At 45.6% G+C, this 26,913-nt stretch overlaps 1 protein-coding gene across 1 annotated transcript; it reads right to left on the bottom strand.

Moving 5' to 3' along the window:
* Positions 1–2,755: 2,755 nt before the first annotated feature.
* On the bottom strand, positions 2,756–3,721 carry LOC146866771 (olfactory receptor 11A1-like). Its single transcript, XM_085617423.1, has one exon. The coding sequence runs from the start codon at positions 3,719–3,721 to the stop codon at positions 2,756–2,758; it is 966 nt and encodes a 321-aa protein (XP_085473549.1).
* Between the last annotated feature and the right edge of the window lie 23,192 nt (positions 3,722–26,913).

The raw sequence follows: 26,913 nt of genomic DNA, 5'->3' as shown, positions 1-26,913 counted from the left end.
TTAGCCATGTCATACTCCTGACTGGGAGAAAAATCTGTTTGGTGCGGCATTCCTTTTCTTCTGCACAGTAACTACAGAGATGCTTCTGAGTGGAGCATCTGACCTCATGGTGCCTCTGAGAAAATTTGGAATGAATCCTCATCAGGACTTCTAGGGCAACCCAGAATTCATGTGTTTTTTTGTATGCATACCATCGCCAGTGACTTCACCATGGCACCCCTATGCATTACCAATGTTGAACAGATGCACATTTCCACCCCCATATTTAAAACCCCTACCAGGAAGTTTGCAACCTCCTTGTTGGATCAATACGAGTGGGCAAAGTTGTTAAACATTAACTATCCATAGTGTGTAAATTAATTTAAAAAACGAAAAGGTCTTCTAAAAGTGTTTCACCAACCCAGGTTTGTGAAAAGTTGTACTGGGTCATTTTTGATTATGACGATATAACGGTTATGTTATAATTTGTTTTATTCTGCCTACCTCACAAGCACATTTTGTGAAAAAGGCGGCACTCTGATGAAAAGCTCATATTAAAAATGTCTAACAATTTCTTTTAATAATGATTCTTCTACAATTTGAACAGGACTCACAATGATAACACGGGAGAAAGCCATTGACCCAGTCAGAGCCATGATTTAAAATAAAATATATTCTGAAAAGATGTTTTCAGTCATACTTTCAAACAGAATGTGTGCCTTGCAAGCATTAGGGATTTGAGATGTTGGCTAGCCTTCATTCAGTTTCAGAAAACAGAAGAAGGAATTTAGAGCCTTGAAGTCCAAGTGGGTTTATATAATTTGAAAATTGACTAACAAAACTGCTTTCGGAAAAAAACAGCTCAATCCTTCATACAAAATAGTGTCAGAAAATTAATCAAAAGGCACCGGAACCCCAAAACAAGCCTCAGTTAATCATGCTGTCAGATAATGATTCAAAGAGAGCCATCGGGATTTGATGTCTCTGCTGCCATACTGTCACACCAATCCTTAGAACTTTAACAACAGGATTTATTTCTAAGACACGGGGCTCAATTTATCCAGTATTGGACAGTGCTAATTTAAACAATTGAGCACATCATTATTGTGATTAAAACTTGCGAGGTCCTCGGTTAGCAGGATTGGAAAGGTCCCTGGGGTTGGCTCATTCTTTGCCTCTCCTTGGGGATTCCCTCAAAAGATAAGGTCAAAGGAATTACCTCCTGCCACTCCGGATGGAGAGCTCACCCCAGAACCCTATCACCAGGTCTTTCTAGGGAAGGATTTGATTGGCCTCACTCATCACCTCGCCTCCTTGGGGATTTCCTCAAAATGAAAAGGTCAAAGTCATGGCATATTAGGGAACTATCTGAGAAACTCACTAGAGCGATACATTTTTGCTGCACCGTGAACCACATAAGCTGAACAAGCCACTTCCACTGTTGTGTCCTGAAGGTGTTTTCCGTGAATGAAACACACTGCCTACAAGAAATATGAGACTATAGTGATGAAATCAAAAAAGGATGCCTTTGTTGATGAAATTCGACTGATGTGCATTGGCTGTCATAAGTGACATTTGAATTTGGACTTAGAGTTTTGACTCAGTGGAGGCTGCTGACTATATTTGTTTGATTTATTCTAGGGGAGCAGACCTTTTACGGCTCTTCCTCATTGGAGAATGTGGCGCTTGATCCCGGTATGACTCATGCACCTTAGGGGGCAAGGGAGATGTATTGTACCATCCCTCAATCACCAGCTGTCAATCATAATATAAAAGTGTCTGGTATCTGTCTTTACTCCCGAGGAAGGCTAAATCCACCAAATGGAACAATTTGTTTCTGATCACTGTTTAAAACGAGACTCTGGTTGGATTTAATGAACAGGATACACAGCCAGAATCTTGGATATTATGGTATTATCAGATTCTGTTTTAATCCTTTTATTATTTTATGAGTATGTGTTCATATTTTGTATCACAACATTTTTGTATTATATATGTATGAACTCCAAAGACTAGTGCAAGTTAATTAATTGGTTGCTAAATTACACCATTGCTCAAGTGTGACATTAACGGTGTGATATTGTACATTTAATGAAAGTTTAAAGTACATAACTTGTAATCCACAGTATATACCTGGTGGCTTCAGCATTAAAGTGTTTAGAACTTCAGTTGGTAGATGTGATCAGCTTGACAGGAAGTGTAAGGTGAGCACATACTGCGAATGACGCTTGTCAACCCTGTCCTCCAGTTTTAGAGTTGTTATAATTTTACACTCTCACGGAAATGGAAAAAAGTAAACAAATCCTGCACATATTCATTCAGACATAATATAGCATAGCCTTTATAATAATAAACTTTAACTCCACTTTCTGATCATCCTTTCAAAAGGCATATTTTATCGAACTCTTCCTTTTTTCTTATGAAGTTGATGAGTGGTTTCATCTCGAAATCTCAGCCCTCGGTGATCTGTTTTTATCTGTCAGCTTCCATTGAATGGGCTCCTTTACACTCTTTTCTTAGAGATTCCCAGTGTTCTGGGCAATCGGAATATGTGGGCGGTGGTTACCTTCATGTTGAGAGACAATCTCATGTATCCTGGATTAGGAGAGATTCCTTTTGTTAAATTCCTATTCTTGTATCCCTGAAGGCTTGGCCATGGCCCCAGCATCCAGTGAAATCTCGGAATAACTTCCTCCTCTGTGGCAATACCGCATTCCATCCACGTATGGAATTGTCATCAAGTGTGTCAAAACCAGATAGTCATAAAATTGCTTTTTCATTTCATTAGGGACACAATATTTCTTAGTGAACGTTTTTTCAGAGCATCTCGGATATCCTTGTTCCTCAGAGTGTACACAATTGGATTGAGCAGTGGAGTTGCCACTGTGTAGAGCAGAGAAAGAGCTTTGTTGATATTTAGGTCCTGGCCGTTTGTGGGTGCCACATATATAATTATTAGTGTCCCAAAGAAGGTGGAGACAACCGCAAGGTGAGAGCTGCAGGTAGAGAAGGCTCTGTGTCTCCCTCTCTCAGAAGGGATTCTCAAAATGGCTGCAATGATGTACAGGTAGGACACAATGATCAATATCAGTGAGACAGAGGAAATGATGGAAGATACTACAAAAACCTCCATTTCTACCACAGAGGTATCTGAGCAAGCTGCATTCACAATTGAATTGAAGTCACAGAAGAAATGATCAATTCGTGTGTTCCTTGAGAACTGTAGCATGCTTAATAAAATACTTGTGATGGACGATAGGAGAAATGCAGTCACCCAGGCGCTAATGGCCAACAGAAGGCAAAGTCTTTGGCCCATCAACTTTGCATAATGCAAAGGGTAGCATATAGCCACATATCTGTCATAAGCCATCATCGTTAGAAGGAAGCACTCAGATGTCACAAGACCACCGGAAAGATGAAACTGTGAGATGCAGCTGGATGGGGAAATCATGATGCCTCCTGTGAGCATCCCACTCAGCATGGGGGGGACAATACTGGTTGCATACCACACTTCCACAAATGACAAATTGGCAAGAAAGAAGTACATTGGGGAATGCAGATGAGCATGAGCAGAAACCGTGACCACTATCAGGAGGTTACCAGAAACAGTTAACAAGTAAATAGTGAGAAACATCATGAAGAGGAACGGCTTTAGTTCGGGAAGCATCTGAAATCCCAGCAGGAGGAATTCTGTAACACCGGTTATGTTCTCCAGACATAGCTTACTCGGCAGAGGTAACATCTGAGCTGGAAATAGTGTGGGGGCAGGATATAGAGGAAGAGAAAGATGAAAATGGCATTAACGGAATAGATAGAGGGAGAAAAAGCAGAAGACAGTTAAAAGAAGAAGAGAGCAATTAAGGGGTCGAGAGGAAGAATGAAAAATGTGAGAAAGAGAGAGCAGAGAAAGTGAACAAAGCAGAATTTAATAAAGAAAGCCTCAACACCAATTACACTCTATGGGGCATATCAGTAATGTGAGGCGATAGAATTATCGCTGTTTTCGGCCGCAAACAGGCGATAATTTTATCGCCTAATTAGCAAGGTCATGCTTACGCGTGAAACCTTGCGTTAGCGCACAAATTCCTAACGCCCAGCTTTGCATCTCTAATGAGATGCAAAGTGGGCGTTCCTGACCTGACATGACAGGAGAAATGTCGCTAAGCAACATTTCTCCTATCATCAAACCCCACGCTATGAAGCATAGCGTCAAGAAAAGTAGTGATAACCCCTGTTATCGCTACTTTCCTTATGCCTGCTTCAGGACTGACTTAGCCATGATATCCTATGGAAGGTGGATATCATGGCTAAGTTTGTGAGTCCCTATCATCAAGCTAACGCCACATTGCGTGAGATTATCGCTGGGTTTCCAGCGATAAACTCACGTTCGGCAGTTAGCGTGAGGATTTTTATTGCTTTTGAGATAAGCGTTGCTAATAGCACGCTATCTCAGCGATAAAAATCCACGCTAGCCGGCGATAATTATTCTAGCGCTAAGTGCGCTTAGCGATAATTATCGCCGGTTGTTGCTGATATGCCCCTAAGTGTTGTGTGGTGGGAGTTAATTCTGACGCTAACACAAGAACAATCTAGGATTCCCAGTTTATCTGAATATGGATTGTCACTTTTAGTTTGCTACTATGCCTTGTCGCAATCAACCTGCTGCTATCTATAGATATTTCAGGCTGGCTTATTTTAATACCAATTCAATAATCATTTTGATTCGATCTTACCAAGTAGAACATTAAAATATACACATATAGCAGATGCGCACAATAAAAACGTAATAAAATATACATTATTATAAGAACACATAAAAACATATTAAGAACATACTAAAACCATCCACAATATAATACATTTAGAATGCTCCGTCTTAAAGAATCAGTAGTGCATGATCGATTTAAAACAATATATGCAAGTACTAGAGACGTAAGGTGCAGATGTGCTCAATATGGCATCAATTAAACAACATTCTCGTCCTCTGAGATACAATACACTTCAAAAAGCAACCAAAAGAATGGCAAGCGTCATAATCATTTAGTTGCTAAAGGAAGAGCAACGCAACTTTGTATTTAGTAAATATGTACCTACGCCTCGATGGCAATTAAAAATCAAGTAATCATTACAAAACAAAAAATTCAATAAGGACTAGATTCTTTGCTCGTCGCATGGACACATGCATATATCTGCAGATGAGTATTGCCCTTGTGGAAAACATAGCAACCATCGAATCGAGCCCAGTCGAAAATGGGTCAATAGTGTTCGCTCTTCTACATCCTTTACATAAAGTGAATTGGGCACACTCCCGGGTGACATCTGGATTATGCAATAATCACTCACAACTGGTTTCACCATCTCCAAAGCCTCCCTAGAAGCCTACCTATGCTTAATTAAACTGTTGTGGGACCAGTTTTTATCATTTAGTGTAATAATTTCGGAATCTCAATCGAGTGTGCACAACCCAGGGCCGAGAAAGTGTCTCTGATGCATTTTAACCATGAGATGTTCATTTCGTGGCTACAAGAGAGGCAATCTCATATGACAGCCGATTGAGCTCAGCTTCCTCATTCTCCCAGATTGAGCACCAGTAGACTAAGGGGGCTGCATTAATGGAGTCTTGTACACATTCCAGAACTAATTCCTGATACAGAGGGAAATGTGGCGTTGAGAGGCGAACCCCCAACAGGCAACAACAGAATTTATTCTCCTCCACCTGGATCACCCCACCATCTCTACAACCCCAAATCCCCATACCATATGTTACAGTTGGCACAACCCAGGGCCGAGAAAGTGTCTCTGATGCATTTTAACCATGAGATGTTCATTTCGTGGCTACAAGAGAGGCAATCTCATATGACAGCCGATTGAGCTCAGCTTCCTCATTCTCCCAGATTGAGCACCAGTAGACTAAGGGGGCTGCATTAATGGAGTCTTGTTCACATTCCAGAACTAATTCCTGATACAGAGGGAAATGTGGCGTTGAGAGGCGAACCCCCAACAGGCAACAACAGAATTTATTCTCCTCCACCTGGATCACCCCACCATCTCTACAACCCCAAATCCCTATACCATATGTTACAGTTGGCAGACATTTCTGTTTATATATTTCCAGAATCAGGGCAATCGGTTTTCTGCCCATGCATGCCATGAGGGAAAAGGTGGTACCAGTCGCACTGGTGAAGCAAATTATTCTGCATCTTAGACAGGGGGACCAAGTACAAGCATCATTAAAATCCAGGCTGAGATATGGAAAGGAGCTCACCCTATCCAGTATTCTACCACCTATGTTTAAGGTACGCATTTTTGTGTTTCTAGGGCCGTTATGAATGTTTTTGTAAAATTGGTCACCAGTTCTAGCCCCTTCATGAATGACACAAAACTCGAAATTGAGATCTTGGGACCATTTTCCGTTCTAGTGAGAAGGAGCGCGCCATCCGCATATAGTAAAGCAGGCACAGCCTTCTCTCCAACACATGGTACATCCTCCCTAACAGATACCAATGTCCTTTCCAGGTCATTGATTTATAATAAAAAGAGAATGGGGGCAAGTACACAACCTTGGGGGACACGTCGGTTGACTTTGAAAGGAGGAGTGTACTCGCCAGCATTCCCAAATCTATCGGACCCTGAAAATTCTAAGCGGAGGAGGCTCAGGAAAGAAACCAGACCCGCATATTTATATTTTGGCCTCTATGAGGTGCAGGTTTAGGCGCTGTTCGATTGCCCCAAGCCTCTTCCTGGATCTGTATTGTACCTGGGAGAGGACATTCCTCTCATTCAACCAGGTAAGCAGTTGTTCCAAGGCGACTCTGCCAATTACTTCAGCCTTAGAGATGAGAAGGGACATTGGGGCGATAACTCCTTGGGTCCTGGGCATTTTTTTTGTTTTTTTAAATGGGGACAACTATTGACATGCGCCGGGAAAGCGGCACCCCAGCGCAACATACCGAATTAAAGATGCAGGTTAGCGCAGGAGTTCAGAACCCTGGGTCCTCTTGAGCAAGTGAAGAGGAACACCATCTGGCCTGGTGCTTTCTTGCAACAACTCTTATAGATGGCTTTAGAAACCTCTTCTTCCTTAAAGGAAAGATTAACACAAAGACGGACAATCGGACTGACCTTTGCCAGTTGTCATGGTGCTAGATGAATGGACAGTGGAGGAGTGCTCTATCCAGGCCTCCGACGTAGCATGGACAGCACCTTTACCGGCGGTCTTTGCAGGGGAGAAGACTGTCCGAACCGCCTTCCAGGAGACTTGGGGATCTTTCTGCTGGCGGGCACCGACAATAGCCTCCCATTTCTGCTCTTTTATTTCCGACTTTTTTTTTTATGTCAAAGCATAAGCCTTTCCACTGGCTAGGATGGCACACTGGTCTCTAGGTGTCTGTTTTAACGCCCAGCTCATGCTTTCATTTGCTACTGCACAATATTTATCGAATCTAGATTTGTCAACAGTAGGGGCCCGGACTACAGGTTTGGACAACAACTCTTTAATGCGTTTCAAAAGTGCAGCAAAATGGCTTAATACAATACTGGGATGTTGGACTTCCAATACATAAGAATTCACCAAAGCCATACTGCAGCTGACAACCTAGAGGCAGATTTACAAGCCCCTTGCGCCTCATTTACGCCGCCGTTGCGTCACTTTTGTGACGTAAGCGGCGGCGCAAATCCTGCGCCATGGTGTGGGGTACTTACAACGTGACGCATCTGGGAGATGCGTCACATTGTAAAGCCTTGCGCCACATGTAGGCGTTCCTGCGCAGGGGGGGTGCGTTCCGGCACAGGAACGCCTCCTAAAAGTGGCTGAGTGAAATCAACAAGATTTCACTCAGTCACTTTTAGGCCCATGCTGCGTCAAAACCCTGCGCCTGCCTGAAGCAGGCGTAAGGATTGACGCAGCATTAGCAAGATAGTGCCCCCCAGACCATTGCTGGAGCTGTGTCGCGCTTGCGACGCAACTCCAGCAATGCGCCACTTTTACGGCACAGATGTGTCACGCATCTGTGCCGTTTTTGCCCCATGGTGCGCCGCATTGTAAATGCGGCGCATCCATGGTGGCGGAGCTGTGGCGCACAATAACTGGCGCATCCCTGCTGATATGCAGGGATGCTCCAGTTATTGTAAATATGCCCCCTAGCCCATAACAAGCTTCATAAAGGCAGAGCGCCAGACCCCCCTGTGCACTGCATCCTGGGTAGTTAATACCTGGCTATTCCATAATTTCACATACTGATGCATTGAGGGGGGCGCAATCTGTACTGCAATGGGATTGTAGTCACTAAATACCAATGTCATCAATGGCTTTTTGGGCTTTATTTCCTATGCTTGACAGTTGGCCCTGTATCTAGATCTGGGTCAGTGGAATGGGCATTGAGAGCAAATTCATTTTCTTGCGCCTCCCCACCAACCCCTCCACCAGGCCGCTACAAGCAGGCCCCTTATCACAAACAGTCACGTTGATGCTATCCCTCACAGATGAATTTGACCAGAGAGCTGGCTGTACCCCAGAAGGGGAGTGCTCAAGACTGTGTGAGGAAATAGTGTGTGTTCGTGGGCAGTGGCGGTAAATCAAGGTCATTGGTAGTGAGTGAAAGACATCGCTGTGCCAATTTTATTTCATTAGAGACTAAGGGCTTGCTTAAGAGTTTGGCGTTCCATGGGACCGCTGAACCAGTGGTAGTGGTGTGTGGACAGCCAGACTTGTGGCCCACCCGCCATATTACAAGTATGGCAGTTGGACCACTGCTGCCGCCGGGATCCATGATTCTACGGCGATGGCACAGCATTCTGGGGTAGCAATATGCTGGTGGTGCAGCTGCCGCACTTCTGAGCATATTACGAGTTGCCTTATTGCAACCCTTTCCACGGTGGTGAGCCCCGCCATGGAAAGGAGGACATTGATGCAACGCAGGGAGCCCATACAGTGCCCTTTATGCCTGTGTGCATGGGGTGCAGGCAGGGGTCACATGGTGTGTTCTCCTGCATTTTAGTACCCCCTGTTCCTGCACAGAAAGAAATGAACAATATTGTGCATTCCAGTCTATGCAGGAATAGGCGGCAGGGCTCCTATGGCGATGCCTTTCTAAGGCTCTCCTATGCGCCTTAGAAAGGCACTGCTGAGGGACTGCCACTGTGATATCGTGAGTCATGACGCGATATGCTTGGGCGTACGCGTCCGATCTCGTGGGTTCAGACAATAAAAGAAAGGGACACACGCACGTATGCCAGTCCGGCTACGGCGGCGAACCCATCTAAAAGTACCACGCTGGCTCCGCGTCTTCATTGCCCACGAGGCCTTGAGTCCCATTGACCTGTGACCCCCAACGAGCCCCCAAGCGGTATCGGAAGACACCACAAAGCTGGCGACGAGGGTGGGCGTGCCTTCGTTCGTGTCTTCCGCTCGGGTGTTGCGGCTGCGTGAGGTTCGTCCTTCGCAGCGCTCGTGCCTCTGCGCGGTCTGGCCCGTGACCCCTTTCAGTCTCCGGTGGCAGTCTCGGAGCTCCGGAGGGGGGCGTGCGCTGGCAGCGCGAGCGCCGATCGTGTGCACCACGTGGCCCAGGTTACTCGAGGAGACCTGTATTCTGAGGCTCCAGGGGGAGTCTGGCACCTGTGCTTCGTTTATGCAGTGCAAGGCACCGGAGAGGGCACGTGGAGAGAGACGCACATTAGCAGCCCTGCCCAGGCCAACTGTGAGTACCAGAGGGAGAGTGCTTGATACCCCAGGGAGGGGACGCATCACCTGCTCACGTGAGGAGCACACCCCGAGGTCTTCTGCTGTGGGCAGCCAGGCTGAGCACACTGGCGAATAGGGGGGGAAGAAGGAAGAGCCACCCTAGTGACTGGCAGGTCTCGCCTGGCAGGAGCAACACGCGCGAAGAAGGAAAAGCCACCCTAGTGCTTGGCAGGTCTCGCCTGGTGAAAGCAACACGCGCTAGCCATGACAAATATACCCCAATTGAACCATTCACAGTGGAGGGGTCACCGTCCGCAGTGGCGGCCAGATGGAAAGACTGGGAAGACAGGCTTCGCATATTCTTTGAGGCCACTAAAGTTCACCAAGACCAAAAACGTGCAATGATCATTCACCTAGGGGGGAAAGACATTCACAACATCGTCAAGACGCTCGCAGAGGCCACGCCCAAAATGCACGTGACCCTAATAGCTGCCCTGAATGAACACTTCGAACCCATGGCTAACCGTGAGCGGTTCATATTTCGACAAGCGCGCCAACTGCCGGAAGAGTCGCTGGATAGATTCCATGCCCGCCTAAAGAATCTAGCGGCCACGTGTGGGTTCAGAGACGAAACCGAAGAAATTAGAGGTCAAATTATCCAGGGATGCGCGTCAGCTAAACTGAGAGAGCGGATACTGGAGGAATCAGGCAAGCCGTTGGCGGAAATATTGACGATGGGTCGCACCAAAGAACTGTCGAAGGCGCGGGCGGCGCACATGGAGGCTGCGCTTCAAGTGCCAGTGAAAGTTGAACCAGTTAATGCGGTATCGGCCAGGCCTAAGCCGAAATGGGACAACAAAGGGGCAAGAGCCGCCGCCACAGAGCAGCCAAAGTCGTGCGGATACTGTGGGGGACCGCCACATGCTGCCGCGGCGGAGTGTCCAGCGAGAGGGAAGAAGTGCTCCGGGTGCGGGCGTTTCAATCACTTCGAAAAGGTGTGCCGGTCGAAGAGGTGGTACCGCAAGCCCCGCCCGGTGGTGAACGTGGTCAAAGATGGAGAGTCGGCGGCTAGCGACATGGATGATGATGATGAAGAGGAGAGGGTGGTGCACCGAATCCACATGATAGGCACCACCACGCGCAAGACAAGGCGTCTGCCAGAGTGCAACGTCCGAATAGGGGCGCAAGACATGACGGCAGTGGTGGACACTGGAGCTAGCATCAACATCATGGCCGCTGCGTTGCACAGCACGATGAGCCCGAGAGCGCCCCTGCGTCCGTCAACAATAACCGTGTTTGCATATGGCCAAGAAACACCGCTGAGAGTGCGGGGACGGTTCCGGACAGTCATATCACATGGCACTCAGTTGGTCACCACCAACATCTAGGTCACCGAGGATGGCCAGGGCATGCTCCTGGGATGCCGAGCGGTAGAAGAATTGGGAGTAGTGACTTTTGCATTCGGGGTGGATTACGAGTTCATGCAAACCCTTTTGAGTGAGTTCGAAGAGGTGTTCCACGGGATTGGCAAGTTTCGAGAAAAGGAAATTCACCTCCACATAGACCAGACAGTCCAACTGGTCGCCCTTCGACACCGGCAGATAGCGTTCCACCTCAGGCCGCTGGTGGAGGAAGAGCTCAAGAAACTCGAAGCGGCCGGGATAATCGAGAAGGTGTCAGGACCCACGCCGTGGGTATCCCCCATCGTGGTTGCCAGGAAACCTAAGCAGCCCGGCGCAGTCCGAATATGCGTCGACATGCGACTCCCCAACGTTGCAATCAAGAGGGAGCGACACATCACACCCACCATTGACGACCTGATCAGTGAGATGGCTGGTGCTCGGTGGTTTTCGAAACTAGACCAGATCAGGGTACCATCAACTAGTCTTGGACGAAGCCTCCCGAAATATCACAACGTTCTCCACCCACGTGGGGCTCAGGCGGTACACTCGACTGAGTTTTGGAGTGTCAAGCGCCGCCGAGGTGTTCCAGAATGTGATACAAGAGCTCATAGCCGGAATTCCAGGGGCGATCAATGTCAGTGACAACATTATGGTTCACGCGAAGACGGTCCAAGAACATAATGAGTAGGCCTGGGCCAAAATTCCGTTCCGTTCGCGGAAATTGCGATATTTTGGCATTTTCGCGTTCCGCGGAAAGCGCGAAAATGTCAAAATTTCCGCATTCCGCAGCTTAGCGATAATTTTTTTCTTGCTCGCGCTGTAAAAAAATACATTCTCGCGTTCGCGCGTTCGCCTTACCTGAAACCCCGCGTTCGACGACAAGTTTTCTTGACCCGGTCGCGTTCTCCACGAGATGTTGGATTTTGGTAGCCATTTTGCGCTGTCTCGCGACAGTTCGCGGCCGCATTAACGTCATTTGTCACGCGATCACGTCATTTGTCGCGCGATCACGTCTTTCTTCTCGTGATCATGCACCGTGCGAGTATGAGAAGATTGAGATCTCGAATATGTCATTCTACATCGCGAGCCAGAGGATGAGGACGCGGGCACGTGTAATCAAACGCGAACAGGAGAAAGAGACCCCGAACACGTCATATCCAACGCGACAGGGACAAAGAAGAGAACGTGATCATGTCGTTTTCGACACGCCGGCAGAAGTAATGTGAAGCTCGAGAACTCAACAATGTAAAATTTACAATTTGGAGAGGAATATCGGCTCTAGCAGCATGAAACCATCTGCAAATGCTGATTTTGGATGAAAAGAACTCCTTACATTGACATTTGGCTTTCCTTTTTTGTGCAAGGAGTTATTTTTTTAAAAGGTGGAGAGAGGGAGGAAGTGACACAGAATCTCCAACTTCCTGTTCCTGTCCAGCAGGCTCCTCCCAGTGCTTTTTCCATCTCCTGCTCATTCTGCCTTTGGATTTGGAGCTGGAAAGATCACTCTTTTTGTCTGCTGCATCATTGCAATTGGATTTCAGGATTTTTGGAATAGGATATTTTACAAGTAAGTGGTTGTTGTGTTTGTTTGATTGTGGGCATTGCAGTTGTTGTAACTACAATTTATTTTTGATAATTAATTATCATCATTCCTTTTTTATTTATTTTTATTTTGTGGGTAGTAGTAGTAGGCCCGAGCTAGCCAGGGGCATGGCCTCATGGGTGTGTGTGTGCATGATGAAGCAACTGTTCCTTTTGTTGTTTTTTGAATGTATTTCATTTTCAAGCACATTTAGGGCATGGATGGCATTGGATTGAGTTGGGGAAGTGTGTTTTTTGGGGGTGGCCTTTGTGATGTTGTTGGGCCTGGCCATGTGGCTGGTGGCCATTTTGAGGCCTAGGTCTGCAAGCTTGCCTGGCCTTGTCTGCCAACAGGCCTGCTTTTTCATCCACTAGGATCAGAGCAGGTAGCCACAGCCTTATTAATCAAGTGTTTTCTGTGTGATCTGCTGAATTTAGACATCATTTAGGGCATGGATGGCATTGGATTGAGTTGGGGAAGTGTGTTTTTTGGGGGTGGCCTTTGTGATGTTGTTGGGCCTGGCCATGTGGCTGGTGGCCATTTTGAGGCCTAGGCCTGCAAGCTTGCCTGGCCTTGTCTGCCAACAGGCCTGCTTTTTCATCCACTAGGATCAGAGCAGGTAGCCACAGCTTTATTAATCAAGTGTTTTCTGTGTGATCTGCTGAATTTAGACATCATTTAGGGCATGGATGGCATTGGATTGAGTTGGGGAAGTGTGTTTTTTGGGGGTGGCCTTTGTGATGTTGTTGGGCCTAGCCATGTGGCTGGTGGCTATTTTGAGGCCTAGGCCTGCAAGCTTGCCTGGCCTTGTCTGCCAACAGGCCTGCTTTTTCATCCACTAGGATCAGAGCAGGTAGCCACAGCTTTATTAATCAAGTGTTTTCTGTGTGATCTGCTGAATTTAGACATCATTTAGGGCATGGATGGCATTGGATTGAGTTGGGGAAGTGTGTTTTTTGGGGGTGGCCTTTGTGATGTTGTTGGGCCTGGCCATGTGGCTGGTGGCCATTTTGAGGCCTAGGCCTGCAAGCTTGCCTGGCCTTGTCTGCCAACAGGCCTGCTTTTTCATCCACTAGGATGAGAGCAGGTAGCCACAGCTTTATTAATCAAGTGTTTTCTGTGTGATCTGCTGAATTTAGACATCATTTAGGGCATGGATGGCATTGGATTGAGTTGGGGAAGTGTGTTTTTTGGGGGTGGCCTTTGTGATTTTGTTGGGCCTGGCCATGTGGCTGGTGGCCATTTTGAGGCCTAGGCCTGCAAGCTTGCCTGGCCTTGTCTGCCAACAGGCCTGCTTTTTCATCCACTAGGATCAGAGCAGGTAGCCACAGCTTTATTAATCAAGTGTTTTCTGTGTGATCTGCTGAATTTAGACATCATTTTGGGCATGGATGGCATTGGATTGAGTTGGGGAAGTGTGTTTTTTGGGGGTGGCCTTTCTGATGTTGGTTGTCTTAAAGACATGCTTTTGTTGTACGTGTCTGGTGTGTTGGTGTGCAATGCATGCACCCTGCAGAGCTTTTTGGGGCCTGTGAATGTTCGTATTTACATTTTGTTGCATTAAAAAGGCAGAGCAGTGTGCTTTAGCAGGCATCCTTTACCCGGCTTTTATAGGCCTTTTGTAAGCTCCTGGTGGTTCCCAGGCCCCCGGCTTGTTTGTGATTTGTGTGTGTCCATGTGGGTGGTGGCCTTTTTTGGTGTTTGGACTGGGAGTTATTAGTGTCCTGCTTTTGCCATAGGCCTGCATGGTTTTCCTATTGGCTCTTTGGCTTACTGCTTCCATCCATCCACCCCCTTTGCCAGCAGCAGCTCCATGGATGCTGAGATGCTCAAATAATGCAATGGTCCACCCCACTTCCATTAAATTTTTATTTTGTTGTTTATTATTAACTTTCCGATCCTTCCTGAGAGTGTAGTGTGTGGCTGTACACAGTACTAGTAGTATAACATAGCTCTAGTTAAAAAAAAAAGTCATAAATGGCTAGACTATCTTTTGTTTGCACTAGTACAGTACTAAGTAACTGAACCACAACAACAAATGCAACATTTCACTGATGTTCTTCTCCTGTCTTATTTGCTTTTAGGTTCACAAAAGACAGAGTAGGAGGTGTCATCAGCATCACCCGGCTACCCGTTGTACTGCCAGCCAGACAGAAGTCCTGCTGCGCATCACGTCCACATGAGACCAGAACTTGTTATGCATCTGCATTCTGCCTGACATCTGAAGAAGATGGCCCCAAAGAAAGGTACCAGGTCCAGTACCAAGAAAGTTGCCGGTGAGAAGAAGGAACAGAAAAAGCAAGTGCCATTAACCACGACTGGTGGTGTGCCGGCCAATGTTTTTTTTGGCACCAAAGCGTTGTCCGGGAACCAAGCTGGGAGCAGTACAGCGGTCCAACCCCACCAACCTAGGCCCAAGGGCTTTAGTGTCGCAGAGGTAGCCAGCCTGCTAACGAGCAGCGATGTTGAAGAAATGTCATTACCGCAAAGTAGTACACAATCAAGTTCAACGCAGGCGCAAACTCAGCAGATCAGTGTGCAGCCGCCGCAACAAGAACAGCAGCAGCTGCCGCAACAAGAACAGCAGCAGCCGCCGCAACAAGAACAGCAGCAGCAGCCGCCGCAACAAGAACAGCAGCAGCAGCCGCCGCAACAAGAACAGCAGCAGCTGCCGCAACAGCCCACCATAGTAGTTGTTGCTCCTGACGTAGGGGCATTTCAGGAAATCGAGCTTCCTGCAAAGTGGAGCAAAGTCAAACCACTGTTTCAGAAGATCTATTGTCTTCCAGACCACCAGCAAGGAAAAGGAGGCTTAGTCCATCATCTTCTTCTTCAAGCCCCGCTTCTGATGATCGTGATGACACTTGGGTCCCACCAGCTCGGTCTGAGAGTGATATACGCCACAAGACAATGCTTATGAAAAGGAAGGTCCCAGAAAAACTTAGAGTTATGGAGGTAGATGTAGAAGAGGGGGGTGATTATGTTGATGAAGACGAGCCAGTCATCACGCACATTACTCCCGCCCCAAAGGGATTGGAGACCGACATTCTCACCCTATCCAGAAAGGCAGCTACTGAGCGGGAAGTAGCACGGATCTCACCAACACAGGTTACACTACCACTACCTCCAGCTGCCATATTTTCCAAGGCCCGGCAGGGACCTACATCCAGCTCAACCATCTCAGTCGGAAGTGGTAGTAAAAGTCACAGTGTAGGTGGACAGGGTCACATATTTTCAAGCACCCCCTCAAGTTCATCTGGTGTTGAAAGTGGCACATCCAGCAGTGCCAGAAAGTTCTCCTCCCCAGTTTGGGACTTCTTTTCTGTTAGCGCCAAGGAGGAGAACGTTGCTATATGCTCAATTTGTCGGCAAGGTGTTCGGCGTGGTAAGCTTGGTACAAACTATGGTACCGGAGGACAAGCAAGTCATCTCAGAATACACCACACTATCGTGTGGGAGGATCACCTACTTAAGTTAAAAGAAAGTAGAAAAACTAAACCCATTGAAGTTGGTCAGGCTTCAGAATCAGGTAGCGATATTATTGTGGTGGCAGGTGAAGAACAGGGAGGCATTTCTAGCCCTGTCTCCAGTAGTGCAGTCACTGCAGTGGTAACGCCCACATCCTCCTCAGTAACATCAGAGTGGCACAGCAGTAAGAGCCATACTCAGAGTGTGGGTGAGACACCAAGGCGACCGGCGAGTACCTCAATGAGACAATCTGTGTCGTTGAGCCTTAGTGGGTTAATGAAAACAGCACCACTAAGGAAAGTAAGCCAGCCTACCATTGAGAGCATGTTTAGGTCGGAGGAGCAGTTCCAACGCAACCACCCAACGGCACGATTGTACAATGCGAAGCTGGCTAAAATGTTAGCGCTGGCCCTTCTTCCTTTTTCATTTGTGGAAGGGGTGGGTTTCCTTGAATTTGTGTCTGCCATCTGCCCTAAATGGAAAGTTCCCAGCCGGTCCGATTTCGCAAGAATTGCTGTTCCGGCACTACATCATGATGTGCTGGAATTGGTTGGACAAGGTTTGGAGAAGAGTGCTGTGCACAATATCCACCTGACAACAGACATGTGGAGCAGTTGCCAAGCCACAGATTACATGTGCATCACTGCACACTGGATCTCTTTTGTGGGGGTTAGAGATAAACTATCTGCACGAGGTGTTGTTGACACAGCTGCGATTTTTGAAGGTACTCGGAAACATGCGACTGTAGCCATGTTCGCCATGGAGAAATCTCATACGGCTGAAAACATTTTAGAAGAGTTTCGCGCCAAGGTTTTGGAATGGCCGCGGCCCAGAGGGCTTGGTATTGGTTTTGTTGCCACAGACAATGGCAGTAATGTACTTAAGGCCATGGAACTTGGTTCCTATTTCAGGGTTCCATGTTTGGCACACTGCATAAACATTATAGTGCAAGACTTTCTGAAAAAAGAACCCATAGTCAGCAATTTACTGGCCATCTGCCGAAGAATATGCACTCATTTCAGCCATTCTTTTAAAGCTCGGAAGCAGCTGAGGATCATCCAACGTGAATTTAGGATGCCAGTCAAGGCACTCATCCAGGAGGTGGCAACACGTTGGAACTCAACGTATTACATGCTTGATCTTCTGTACGAACAGCACAGGTCACTCCATGAATATGTCTGGTACAGAAGCAGTGATGCTAGTGTTAAAGGCATGACCCTTCAGAGGGAGCAATGGACCCTAATTAAATGCCTGACTGAGATGCTGTCTCCTTTTGAGGTCTTCACACGTGAAGTCAGCAAGGAGGACTGTACAATGGGCCAAGCTATCCCATATTGCAAATGCTAGAGCATGAGCTGAATAATATGTCTGAATCCTACAAAGGTGTAGAGGACAGAAGGCAAGCCCATGACTTGGTGGAGAGCTTATCCAGGCGCTTATCAGAAAATGTAAGGATACAAAATAAAATTTTGTCACAAAAACATTACATTTGTGCCACAATTCTGGATCCACGAGCAAAATTAGGACTATTCCTTGCTTTTTCCGACAATGATGTTGCCCGCTACAAAAGTTGTATAGCTGAAGCAGCCATTACGTTTGAAAACGAAGGGCTGCTAATTAAAAGCCCGCCACATCAACCCACAACAAGTACTGATACTGAAGCAGGCCATGCAGAATCAAGTGCAACTTCGTCGGCTGAGGGCAGTGCGGTTGGCTCACAATCACAACACTCACCATCACTATCCACTACAGAAACAAAAACTGGATCATTAGGCCGAGTACAATCATCATCATTACAGGATTGGTATGTAAAGATGGGCTATTGCAAGCACAGTGCTGATGCACAGAAAAAACAGCACAAAAGCTTACCATCAGCAACCCTGAACATTGAGCGGATGGTCCAGGCCTATCTGGACGACCCAACAGAGGTGTACGTTGATCAAAACCCATTGCAGTATTGGTATAGGAAAAGGTCTGAATGGCCACAGCTCAGCAGGCTGGCGATAAGCTATCTGGCTTGCCCTGTCGCAAGTGTCTCTTCCGAACGTGTTTTCAGTGCTGCTGGTTCCATTGTAACATTGAGAAGGACCAGTCTATCTCCAAAAAACGTGGAGAGGTTAACAATGATCAAAATGAATCAGCACTTCATACCACCGAATTACACAATGCATGAATCAACAGAGGAAGATGAGGACAGCGGCTCAGGTCACGGAAGTATTGTGTCAGAAGATTACCTACTACTGGAAGAACCCCCAGAGTTTGAGGACGAGCTATACTTCCCTGACAATTAGGCTCGCACTTACTGTCTTCCTCCCTTTTTTCCCCCTTTGTTTATGTGTCTGTCGTTCCGGTTATAAACTTGTGAATCGCCACAAATCCATTATCACCCTCTTCTACTCTTCTAATTTAATATACAAGTTTCAGGTGTCTGCCATTTGACAGTACAGTCCTCCGAATCCAGCTCCTCCGCTCGATCATACTGAATCTCCTGCTCAATTCCATTTCCCTCATGAATGATGATTGGATGATGGTAACAAAAAATTCAAACTTTCCTCGTTCTTCCAAAACAAGTGGACCATGAATCAGATGACCACTATAACTATCCTCCTTTCAGAGCCGAGAGAGACTGGCCATTAACTGAAAATAAGATGGAACAGGTAATGATTGATGGCTGCCATGCATTGGCCGCAGAATCGCAGACTGAATGATGTAGATTTTGTTGTGTTTGTTGCGCATGAATTTATGTAATTGTGCACTGCCACTAATCAACTTTCTACAGAACACACAAATTTTCCCCTTCTTGCAAATAAGAAATGTGTACTTCTCCTGCATCTTGGTGATACATTGCTTTTAATTCAATACAGGAAGGGGACTCACTCAATCTGCGCAATGCAAATGACTGTGACACAACAGCACCGTCCATGATGATGATGGCGAAATAGACGGCCCGTTAACAAGATGAGATGGAACAGGTAATGATTGATGGCTGCCATGCATTGGCCGCAGAATCGCAGACTGAATGATGTAGATTTTGTTGTGTTTGTTGCGCATGAATTTATGTAATTGTGCACTGCCACTAATCAACTTTCTACAGAAGACACTAAGTAATTTTCCCCTTCTTGCAAATAAGAAATGTGTACTTCTCCTGCATCTTGGTGATACATTGCTTTTAATTCAATACAGGAAGGGGACTCACTCAATCTGCGCAATGCAAATGACTGTGACACAACAGCACCGTCCATGATGATGATGGCGAAATAGACGGCCCGTTAACAAGATGAGATGGAACAGGTAATGATTGATGGCTGCCATGCATTGGCCGCAGAATCGCAGACTGAATGATGTAGATTTTGTTGTGTTTGTTGCGCATGAATTTATGTAATTGTGCACTGCCACTAATCAACTTTCTACAGAAGACACTAAGTAATTTTCCCCTTCTTGCAAATAAGAAATGTGTACTTCTCCTGCATCTTGGTGATACATTGCTTTTAATTCAATACAGGAAGGGGACTCACTCAATCTGCGCAATGCAAATGACTGTGACACAACAGCACCGTCCATGATGATGATGGCGAAATAGACGGCCCGTTAACAAGATGAGATGGAACAGGTAATGATTGATGGCTGCCATGCATTGGCCGCAGAATCGCAGACTGAATGATGTAGATTTTGTTGTGTTTGTTGCGCATGAATTTATGTAATTGTGCACTGCCACTAATCAACTTTCTACAGAACACACTAATTTTCCCCTTCTTGCAAATAAGAAATGTGTACTTCTCCTGCATCTTGGTGATACATTGCTTTTAATTCAATACAGGAAGGGGACTCACTCAATCTGCGCAATGCAAATGACTGTGACACAACAGCACCGTCCATGATGATGATGGCGAAATAGACGGCCCGTTAACAAGATGAGATGGAACAGGTAATGATTGATGGCTGCCATGCATTGGCCGCAGAATCGCAGACTGAATGATGTAGATTTGTTGTGTTTGTTGCGCATTAATTTATGTAATTGTGCACTGCCACTAATCAACTTTCTACAGAACACACTAATTTTCCCCTTCTTGCAAATAAGAAATGTGTACTTCTCCTGCATCTTGGTGATACATTGCTTTTAATTCAATACAGGAAGGGGACTCACTCAATCTGCGCAATGAAATGACTGTGACACAACAGCACCGTCCATGATGATGATGGCGAAATAGACGGCCCGTTAACAAGATGAGATGGAACAGGTAATGATTGATGGCTGCCATGCATTGGCCGCAGAATCGCAGACTGAATGATGTAGATTTTGTTGTGTTTGTTGCGCATGAATTTATGTAATTGTGCACTGCCACTAATCAACTTTCTACAGAACACACTAATTTTCCCCTTCTTGCAAATAAGAAATGTGTACTTCTTCTGCATCTTGGTGATACATTGCTTTTAATTCAATACAGGAAGGGGACTCACTCAATCTGCGCAATGCAAATGACTGTGACACAACAGCACCGTCCATCATGATGATGGCGAAAGAGATGGCCCATTAACTGAAGATGAGAAGGAACAGGTAATTAATGATGACAATTAATGGCATGCATTGGACACCTGACTCTGAGCTATTGGTCTTTGTGTTTGCGTTGTTTGTTGTGCACAAAGTGATGTCAAAGTGTACTAGTAGTAATCTATCTTTCTGTACACAATAAAGAATGACTCAAGTCAGTAATATTTATATTTCTACTCTTGTTGTGTCATAAAAATTATACTTATACTGCAGGCCGATCTTCAGTCAGTCAGCAAAAGTATCAGAGATGATGATGAAGTCAGGAGGATGTTTCAGGAGTGGCATAAAACGGAAAAGCCTAAAGGTAAACACGTCAACAACAACCACAGCAGACCCAAATGTCTGTGTAGAAGTTGAATAGAGTGTAGCGGTGGGATGACTGCAGTGCATTGATTTTACTAACTTAAACTGTAAAATGCTATGTTTGGAATGGATAATGTGCTTTGCGTTTGTCCAACTCTTTGAGAGAAAAAAAAGGACTCGAAAGTGTTAACGTAGGATGTGCTAATGCTAAGCACTGTGGCCCTGCTCTCTCCTGTTACTGTTGAAGGTCAATGCTGGAAAAAAACTAGAGTAGAGATGATGCATATGCATACATGCCACCTTGGAAAGTGTTCTTGTTGCACTACACCATCACTTGTGCATTTGTTTTCACTTTCTTTCTTAATATACCCTTTGATTTTCCATCTAAAATTACAGGCCGGGCCTTGCCCAAAACTTTGTAAAACATTACAATGCATATTAATTACCTTACCAATCAATCACCTTTTTTTTTCCAGCCGGGCAGTGGCGAGTGGCGAGGCGACACACCCAAGATTGATGGATGAGACGAGAGGAGCAAGAGGACTGCCGAGATGCAAAAATCCAGTCCACATTTTTGACCAGGATAAGACAGTAACAGTATCCACTTTTAACTTCTTTTAAATAATTTGATTAATATCTTGTATACAATCTTTACAACAGTGTGTTCTTGGAGTTGTTATTATCAATCATCATTATGTTTGCTCTGTGTTTACGATTCTTCCCTACCAATGTTTAAAATTTCTATTTGCTATCTGTTAAAGTATTAAGGCCGGAACAACAGAACAAGAAATAGAAGTGTATGTAATCCGGGTCTCTCATCATCATGCATGCATTGCCTTTTTCTCCCTTAACATATGGATATGGTAGTCTGCGATGATTGTCGTTTGTTTGTCTATGTATGCATACTGTTTTTCTATGTCAAACCTTTCCCAAAAACCCCCTTCCCATCCATTCAACAAACCCTAACCCTCTTCCCCCGGGCTGTGTGACTTATTGTCGAGGTGTAACTAAATTAAATGTACACCAATACTTAATCACACACTTGCTGGGGCGGATGTGGTGAAAGCAACACTACTTCAATTTGAAGGCAGAGCGATGATCTTCTTCTGCTTGGCCACCCATGAGTAGGATATTTCAGAGGTTATTTAATTTTATTTAACAAAGGAACATATACCTCAGCATGAATTGCCGGCATTGATTGGATTTGTTTGTTGTCATTCCTCATATACAGCACTAACTGTTAGACTGTAGGCATAGTCAAGTGACTCAACACAACTATAGTTTGTAACTCTGTCTAGTAGGCTATCCACCTAACCACCATTCAGTTTTTTTGTCAAATATTTGAGCATACTATTGTTGCTCGGTAAGTTCTGTACTGTACTTCATTTAACTAATCCTCTAACAGTCTCTCAAAGGCGATTGACTGTCTCCTTTTCTTTCTTTGGAAATGCTGCCGCCCTGCCAGTGTCTACTACTACTACTATACTACCACCACCACCACCACCACCACCACCCCAATCATGGCATGTATGCAAAAGGAAACCATCTTCACCATGCAGCCAGTGCTGTGCCACAGTTGGACATAAACATCAAGCACCGGTAAGAGAGAAGTTTGGGGGAGACAGAATTAATAATGGACATGTTGTCAATGATTTCATTTTCACACACCACTCCAAAGAATGCATAGACTAGAGGACAGACTGAAAGTACTAGAAGGACCAGTCAATGAGTGAGGTGTGTCGCATCTATCTGTTTGTGTCTTATACACTCAGCAAATAATTGAAATCAAACACAGGCTATGGGCGGCCATGCACCAGCAAGGAAACAGTGTGATGTAAAACAGTGACCCCACCTACAAAACATTAACAACATTGCATGTAACATAGAAAAATATATTTAATTTACCCTAACAAAAATAAACTAAACCCACAAAAGTTGACCCACCCCCCTCCCTAACCCCAACCACTGTCCATAGTAGAAAAAAGTCTGTAACGCCCAAACGAACAAGAATTAAAAAAGGGGCAGTGACAGGGACTAACTGGTGGGGCGGGACTGGAGGAGGACACGCATCTGGCGCATCTCGTCCTCTAAACGGGCGACGCGGCGTCTAAGGCCGCGGCAGTTGCAGCCACAGTGGGGGGGGCACCGGAGATGGCACGGTGGCGGCAGGCAGCCGCCAGACGGTGGCGCCGTACCGCTGGAGGGCGGTGGCTGGGGCCCGGAGCACTGGAGGAGGCTTGAATTGCTGCTGCAGTCTCCTCCTCCTCCTCGGCTAGGACCACCAGCCGCCGGTATTCCCGCTGGATTGCCTCCAGCTTCCGGCGCCGTGCCTTGGCGGCCAACTCCTTCCGGTTGAGTTTCGGAGTAGCTGTGTATCAAAAAGAAAAAAACAAGACAATTGTAAAATATAGTCTTAATAAAACAGTAGGACAAGGTAATTATTTATACACATAGTGGCATGGTAGAGTAGCACTATGAAATAAAGCACAGTAGTACATAACATTTTAAATGTCGCCCGTCTTTCTTCCTTCCACCTGTCTTACACTTTTTAGTTGAACAGTGCACCAGGTGCTTTACTGCTCTTCTCCATAAAACTTTCAAAGCGGAGTTGAAATCAGATATATGAGGCCATTGGTTACTCAATACTCCGGCTCCTAGGCCTATACCAATTAAAGGGAATTCTAGTCTTCTAGTTCACTCTTCAAACGTCTCCAACAACTCATACTTACTTACGACATCGAATAGCGGGTGGACTTTGTCCGCCCGCCATCCGACTGCTAAAAAGGGTGGGGGTCCCGTGGGGACAATTAATTAGGATGATGCGCCCGGCACAGTGGCGGGCGCACCCTGTTTTTTTTTTTTTACATTCTGGTTGGCTTTGCTGAAAGCAATGCTAAAATGTTGTGCTGCTTTTCCAAGCACAACATGACGGGCCCCGCACGGAGCCTGTCACGTTTTGCTTTGAAAGGCAGGGGGGTACCATAGCATAGGTAGGTACCCTCCATGGGGGCCCCCAAGCATACTCTGCAATGTCTGCAAGCCTTTCCGTGGCGGACGGCAATGCCGCCACGCAAAGGCATTCCAAAATGCAGATTATTTGGCTGGCGGTGTGGTGAGAGAGACACCACCGCCATATTGAACCCTTTTCCGCCTGTTCGACATGTCTGAATATTTTCTACAGGGATGACGGGAGGTTTGCCCATGCGGTGTCGGCAGTGAATTACAGCCGGCCCGGCGGGGGCAATACGCGTCGCCCACCATCCTAATGGGGCCATAAGTCACAACTGTACAGTACACATATATACATACAGTACACCCTTGCAGTGAGTGTACTGTCAAGTTCAACAATAGTTAAGGATTATGAATCTAACTTACCACCGCCCGCCACTGGTGCTGCCACTCCCCCTACTGCTCCGTTGCTATCTGCAGCAACTGCCGCATCCTCGCCCTCCGCGTCGCCTTCGCTGGCCCCGGCAATGGTGGTCGGTAGTGCGCCTAGAAAACATTACACATTTATTAGGCGTCATATACACCTCCCCCTATTGATCAGTAGCAAGGTTGAAAAATGAGTTAATACTAACATACATCACTAGTACAAATCAGGTAGTATTAGAGTAGACACTAATAGTTATATATGATCATTGTAGCCTTTGCTTAATTAGCCCTAGCCATGCTACCATTTTACCTTTGTGGCTTTTATTTTTGCACATGTGACGTTACCTTTACCTTGCAGCTTCTTAAGACACCTTTGAGCCCACATGATCTGCCTCACACTGCTACTGTCTAGTCTACGCGCTGCGTACAAGTGGTCCACAAACATTAACAAGCCACTTTTTTAGGAAGTACTGGTGTACTACTGTTACTGTTAGTCCATATTGCTTATCCATAGATGCTACACTTTTTGGCACGGCTGAGAAATGCTTGCAAGTTGCAATATACTAACGCACACCATTTCTTTTTTCGCATTACAGACGCAAGATTCCCTTTTACGAACCAGAGCTTCTGAATGATGCAGCAACTACCAGTACTAGGTTCTTCTAAGGTGAGGGGTCCCTTCACTCACATCTTCTTTTATAAATTTATATAAACTAAATTGCTATTGGATGGTGGTGCTGCCTTTCACCACTGTTCAGTTATCATGATTTAATTCCCAACTGTATAAGTGTAACAACAATGTATATTGTTTTAATGTTATTGATTTTCCGGTTGGTGCTGCTAAGAAAACAGTGTACAGAGAGACCTTCTCAAATTGAAATAAACATTTTGAACTTACATAGACTTGGTGGTATTTTGGTGTGGACTAACTTACACGAGTGAGCAAATTAAAGTAAGGGTGTGCATGTGAATTGCTTCCACGACTGAGAGGTTGGGTGTGTTATGTTCTGGGTTGTCTACTTGTTGGGTATCTTGGGGGGAGGGTTCCGAGACCTAATAGTTATGACAAGACAGTACTATAGTCAAGCAGTGGAATTGAGGTGGGTGCGGAATTTCTGATTGAGGTGTGCAAGGAAGGTCCAACCTACCATCACCAACATCCTATTTTCTGGTGCAAATGTATGTGCAAGATCCCTACAACAGTAGTATGTCCTATAGGGTATCATATCAAAATAGTTATAAATTTGGTAGGGCTGTTGTTGCTGTGAATTTTCAAAGCCTCAAGATCAATAAGAGTAAAAGTAGTACAAGACGACGACCCAACGGATTGGACTCAATGGCTCGAGCTACTGGTGAATATGAGTTTTATATTACAACCTTTCACAAAGAGTGGCACTGGCCAACTGGGCAAGACTAGCTACTACAGTACAGACAGACTGATAGTATGTAGTAGTAGTAGTACTCAGAGTCATCATAGCGGAGGCAGGGATAAGATTTTTGAAACCGTACAGATCGAAGGATAATTGGTGGTAAAAAAATAGCATTTGGAAACCAACAATAGTTCATGAAAAATATGGGGCAGTAAAAGTTATGGAATAAGAAATATTATTAAAAACAAGAAGACTTACTGGGGCCAGCAGAGGAGCCCTCAGCGGTGTCCTCCTGGTGGTGTTGTTCCTGTCCCGCCGACTACCCAGTCCCTGTCGGTCTGCCCCTGGGTGCTGATGAACAGGAAAGATATAAGAAAGAGACAGACATTGATGGATGGTGTCAAACAAATACAATATTTTTCAACAACGGTCAAAAAACACTTATGTAAACAACAATTGCAATAACTACATTGACCGATCTCTACTGGTCAACATGTAATATCGGGGGATTCGCAGTTCGACTACTTAAGTTACTATTTATCAACAGTAATCCAGTCTTCCATTCTGATTCCAGAAAACTAAGTTACAACTAAGCCTAAGTACAACGTACCACCCAACCTAGCCCACCTATTCCAGGCATGCCAATTGTACATTAAGTATGCATTTCCACTGTATTCCTCAACAATGCGTATGGTCAAATCATGGAGGACACATGAACATGACTACATTTTTTGTATACACCAAATTTTGGTTTGATTGATGCTGATCTGCTACTGCTAAGTAACTGCTAAGCCTACCACCACTCATTGAACAAACTAGAAAAGGTTCTAAAGACTGCCGTACTAGCAGCACGTCACGTAACTGAGTGAGGGGGCATCACGCATACCACTAACAAATTAGAAGCTCATACAAAGTAGTGTACCTAAACATCAATCCGCCCCTATCTATTAGTGACGGTCACGGGACAAAGTAAGGAGTGGACTAGAGTCACTGTAGCATTACGTAACTTAATTTCTCTAAAATAAACTCGTAAAGAATCACGCTAAGCAAGCGCAAACGCAAGCTGCAAACAAGTAAGATTAGTAGTGGCGCAGAAGAGCACCATAATCACAGAAGACTTTTAAACGTTATTAACCTGGAATGTATTGATTTGTAAGCAGCAACATTCTAGCTGGTTGGAAGGGAAAAAAAATATTCGCAATATA

The sequence above is a fragment of the Triturus cristatus genome, chromosome 1_2, assembly GCF_964204655.1.
Source record: "Triturus cristatus chromosome 1_2, aTriCri1.1, whole genome shotgun sequence".
NCBI classification, from domain to species: domain Eukaryota; kingdom Metazoa; phylum Chordata; class Amphibia; order Caudata; family Salamandridae; genus Triturus; species Triturus cristatus.
Note: the sequence above shows the minus strand (reverse complement) of the source record. Positions and strands in the feature narration are given on the sequence as shown.